The sequence below is a fragment of the Aspergillus glaucus genome, assembly GCF_001890805.1.
Source record: "Aspergillus glaucus CBS 516.65 unplaced genomic scaffold ASPGLscaffold_11, whole genome shotgun sequence".
NCBI lineage: Eukaryota > Fungi > Ascomycota > Eurotiomycetes > Eurotiales > Aspergillaceae > Aspergillus > Aspergillus glaucus.
In genome coordinates this window covers 543,364-547,490 of record NW_019170463.1, presented here as the reverse complement: position 1 = coordinate 547,490, position 4,127 = coordinate 543,364, and the positions used below count along the sequence as shown (strand labels likewise).

At 47.2% G+C, this 4,127-nt stretch overlaps 1 protein-coding gene across 1 annotated transcript; it reads left to right on the top strand.

Annotated features, from left to right (window-relative positions):
• Nucleotides 1-515: 515 nt before the first annotated feature.
• Nucleotides 516-1,752, top strand: gisB (putative zinc knuckle nucleic acid binding protein). Its single transcript, XM_022544648.1, has 5 exons — nt 516-709; nt 893-904; nt 964-1,005; nt 1,074-1,192; nt 1,260-1,752. The coding sequence occupies exons 1-5, from the start codon at nt 655-657 to the stop codon at nt 1,533-1,535; spliced, it is 504 nt and encodes a 167-aa protein (XP_022400617.1). The 5' UTR covers nt 516-654; the 3' UTR covers nt 1,536-1,752.
• Nucleotides 1,753-4,127: the final 2,375 nt, after the last annotated feature.

Below are 4,127 nucleotides of genomic sequence, written 5' to 3'. Positions count from 1 at the left end.
TTTTGCATAGCGATTGGGCCCTGATGGAGAAAGGTCTTTTTTTTCCCTTTACCCCCATCATAAATTCATTGCAAATTTTCTTCGGGAATTTCCTCTTTGTTTTTTTTTTTTTTTTTTAATTTTTTTTTTTCTGTCAGCCCACTTTTTTTTTTTTTGTTTTTTTTTTTACACCACCATCGAGCATCTACCAGCAAGGTTCTCAGGACTGACAGCGGAAAATCAGATCTTAATCGAATAGGAGTTCGTTCGTTGGTTTCTGGAAGGGTGAGTTTTTCTTCAAGGTCCTTCCGTGTGAAACTTTTATTTGCTTTGTTCGACGGGCTGCGTGCGATTTTCCTCTACGATTCTCTCTCGGTTTTTCGATCGTTCGCCTGAGTTTTTTTTTATGGCCAATTCGCTTCTCTCGGATACTGAATATGGGTTGGGATGGGATATTCGGGTGCCTTTTTTAAAGCAGCAATGCGGGCTGTCGCATGGTCCGGGAAACTGCCATAACGGTCTTACAACGGTCGATATCGAGAGAGGAGGGGAGAAGCCAGCACTGTCAACCCATTGGTCTTCTTGACATCGCAATGCGGACTTTCACGGAACAACAAGCATTGTCCATTGACTGCGGCTGACTGAAGAAAAGAATCAGTTTAGTATACAGTCAAGATGTTGCTTTCTCGTCGTGCGTGCTACAAGTGTGGCAACATTGGCCACTACGCTGGTCAGTAATATCCTGGGAATTGGGACCAATTCGGCCGGAAATGGAGGGGCTTGGCTGACGGAATACAATAGAGGTCTGCTCTTCGACCGAGCGTCTCTGCTACAACTGTTGGTGAACCCCATTCTTGCGCAACTACATGGTTGCTTTTCGGGATTGTGGCTAATGCGTTACTTTTTACTGTAGGCAAGCAGGCTGGTATGTACCGGACGTATGTCGTCTTTTCTTCCGAGCTTTGATCTGATTCCTCGAACCAGGCCACGAGTCCAGCAGCTGCCCGCAGCCTCGTACGACCGAGAGTAAGGAATTCCCCTTCGCAGGATCCGACAGTTGGGAAGTACAAGCGTTAACATGTGTTTCCTTCCAGCCAAGCAATGCTACAACTGCCAGGGAGTTGGCCACGTTCAGGCTGACTGTCCTACATTGCGCCTGAACGGTGGTACTAGCGGCCGTTGCTACAACTGCAACCAGCTTGGTCACCTTGCCGTACGTCTATCCCGTTACAATGGATTGAAGGATTGCAAGGATGGGATGACTGACATGTCTTTTTTAGCGCAACTGTGGTACTCCCACTTCTGGTGCTGGTGCTGGTGCTGGTGCTGGTGCTGGTGCTGGTCGTGGTGTCGGTGGTCCTCGTGGAGGATTCACCGGTGGTTTCCGCGGTGGATTTGGCGGCTACCCTCGTGCTGCCACCTGCTACAAGTGTGGTGGTCCCAACCACTTCGCTCGTGACTGCCAGGCCCAGGCTATGAAGTGCTACGCCTGCGGAAAGCTTGTAAGTATACTATTCATAGTGTCTGTCCATGGGTCTCTTCTGACAAATTCCTAGGGTCACATCTCTCGTGACTGCACCGCTCCCAACGGTGGTCCGTTGAGCTCTGCCGGCAAGGTCTGCTACAAGTGCTCTCAGGCCGGCCACATCTCTCGGGAGTGCCCGAGCAACGAGTCTACTCAGGCTACTGAGTCGACCTCCACCCCTGCCGCCGCTGTTGTTGCCACTGAAGCCAGCACAGAGGCTGCTCCCGTCGCAGCAGCTCCCGCCACTGCTGTCGCATAAAGGGACCACTTGACGTGTCCTTGAAATGCGAATCCCACATCTAACGGGGGAACTATTCTCTTCTTCTCTTATTGTATTAGGGTTCTTTTCCTAATTTTTCTTCTTCCCCCGTCTTTTGTTTGCATATATTACAGCCCTGTTTCGGATTATTGGCACCGGGTGTTCTTTTTTTTTTTTTTTTTTTTTTTCTTTCTCTTTTTATATTATGTATACGACGAACCAAAAAAAGTTTTCACGAAGTCCCAGGTTCTCACATGGCTTGGATCCCCATGCACGACTCAGGTCTCATGAATTGGCGTCTATTTTTCTTTGTGGATTATCATCCTTCTCATTCAAGGAGACGAGGCAAGGAGATGAATTTCAATTGAGTGCGGGTGAGAGACTGGTGGACCGAGGACGATGTGTTTTGTGTACGGAATGGCTATATAAGATAGTGTACGATGCTATCTTAGTATTATCAAAAATGGGAAGCAAAGAAAGAAACAAAAACAAAAGAAATTCTTCAAATACTAGTCTCTTCATATCCTTAGTTGTTTTTCGTCTTGTAGTTATGGCACGTTGTCTGATGGTGGTCAAGTTGACCATTTCCTCTTTGGGTTGACGCAACGCAGCCCTCTCGTCGAACACTTCTTTTCATCCAATCCTCTTCTCATTCAGCACCAATCTCACCTTCATCCCACACGAATCCATCTCTTAACTTTTATCATTCTTATTTTGCCTTCATACCTATATATCAATCTCTTCCATATCTACACCCAAATTACAACAATCCAGTGACAAGATGCCTGGATCTGACGCGGGCGACGAGTTCAACGACGATCTAGAGGTCCTTTCTTTCCTTTCCCTCTGTCTAAGATTTTATGGCTTGCTAACGTATGACTGTCTCGATGCTCAACAGGACTTCATCGTTGATATCGACGGTATCCAAGCTCATGGTACGTCCAGGGCTCTCCTCGTTCCTCTCGTCTCGTCGTCCGATCAGTCTGTTGATATTTGAATAGGAATTAGTGCAGCGGATATCACAAAGCTCAAGGCGAATGGATTCTACACTGTTGCTGTATGGATCCCTCTTCCTGGATAATTACTCTCGCTTCCCAGGCTAATACGCTTAGTCCGTTCATGGCGCTACGCGGAAGACTTTGTTGAAGATTCGAGGGTTCAGCGAGATCAAGGTTGAGAAGGTCAAGGAGGCTATTCAGAAGTGTCTGGTTCGTTTATACCGTCTAGGCTACGAGCGTATAGTCCCTGGCTAACGATCTAGCCCTCTGCTTCTGGGTTCATCACGGCTATGGAGCTGAATCATCAACGCAAGAGGGTTACCAGGATCTCGACCGGAAGCAAGCAGTTTGATGCCATTCTTGGAGGGTAAGTTGCTCCTCATCATTGGCAGGGTCTTGTTCTAATTGTCGTAGGGGCTTCCAGAGCATGAGCATCAGTGAGGTCTTTGGCGAGTTCCGTTGCGGTAAAACACAGCTATCACACACAATGTCCGTCGTCGCACAACTTCCTAAGGAAATGGGAGGCGCAGATGGCAAAGTTGCCTACATTGATACCGAGGGTACCTTTCGTCCAGAGCGTATTGCCCAGATTGCAGAGCGTTTCGGTGTCGATCCGGAGTCTGCTCAGGAGAATATTGCTTATGCCAGAGCGCTCAACAGCGAGCATCAGCTGGAGCTGTTGTATACTCTCAGCAAGGAATTTGCGGCCGGTGAGTACAGGCTGTTGATTATTGATAGTATCATGAATTGCTTCCGTGTGGACTACTGTGGGCGTGGTGAGCTTGCGGATCGTCAGCAGAAGCTCAACCAGTTCTTGATGAAGCTTTCGCATATGGCTGAAGGTACGTCGCTCTAGTTCTTCTTTCTTGACTACAAGGCTCATCTATGGTTTAGAATTCAACATCTGCGTTCTTATGGTTAGTCCCTTGCCTCTCACCTACATGATACTTGCTGACAATGCCAGACAAACCAAGTCCAAAGCGATCCTGGCGCCAGTGCCCTCTTTGCAGGAGCTGATGGTCGTAAGCCTGTTGGAGGACATGTCTTGGCGCATGCGTCTGCAACTCGTGTTCTGCTCCGGAAGGGACGTGGGGATGAACGTGTGGCCAAGATCCAGGATTCACCGGGTTAGTTCTCATTAGCTCTGAGGATATTAGATTGTCTAACAGCTGCAGACTGCCCTGAGCGCGAGGCGACCTATGTGATCACAAACGGCGGAATTAATGATCCTGATAAGATTTGATGATGGAATGGAAAAGAATGATGTGGGATGACATAGTTTAAGATATTTCTTAGGAGTTATTTGTGATATTCTCTGTTTTTTTTTTTTTTTTTTTTTTTTTTTTTTTTTTTTTTTTTTTTTTTT

Bases quoted from the DNA above. Each gene is read 5' to 3' on its own strand.
- gisB (XM_022544648.1), top strand. From the start codon at position 655: ATGTTGCTTTCTCGTCGTGCGTGCTACAAGTGTGGCAACATTGGCCAC. The intron at 1,006-1,073 runs GTAAGGAATTCC...GTTTCCTTCCAG, and splicing joins GCAGCCTCGTACGACCGAGA to CCAAGCAATGCTACAACTGC. The intron at 1,193-1,259 runs GTACGTCTATCC...TGTCTTTTTTAG, and splicing joins ACCAGCTTGGTCACCTTGCC to CGCAACTGTGGTACTCCCAC.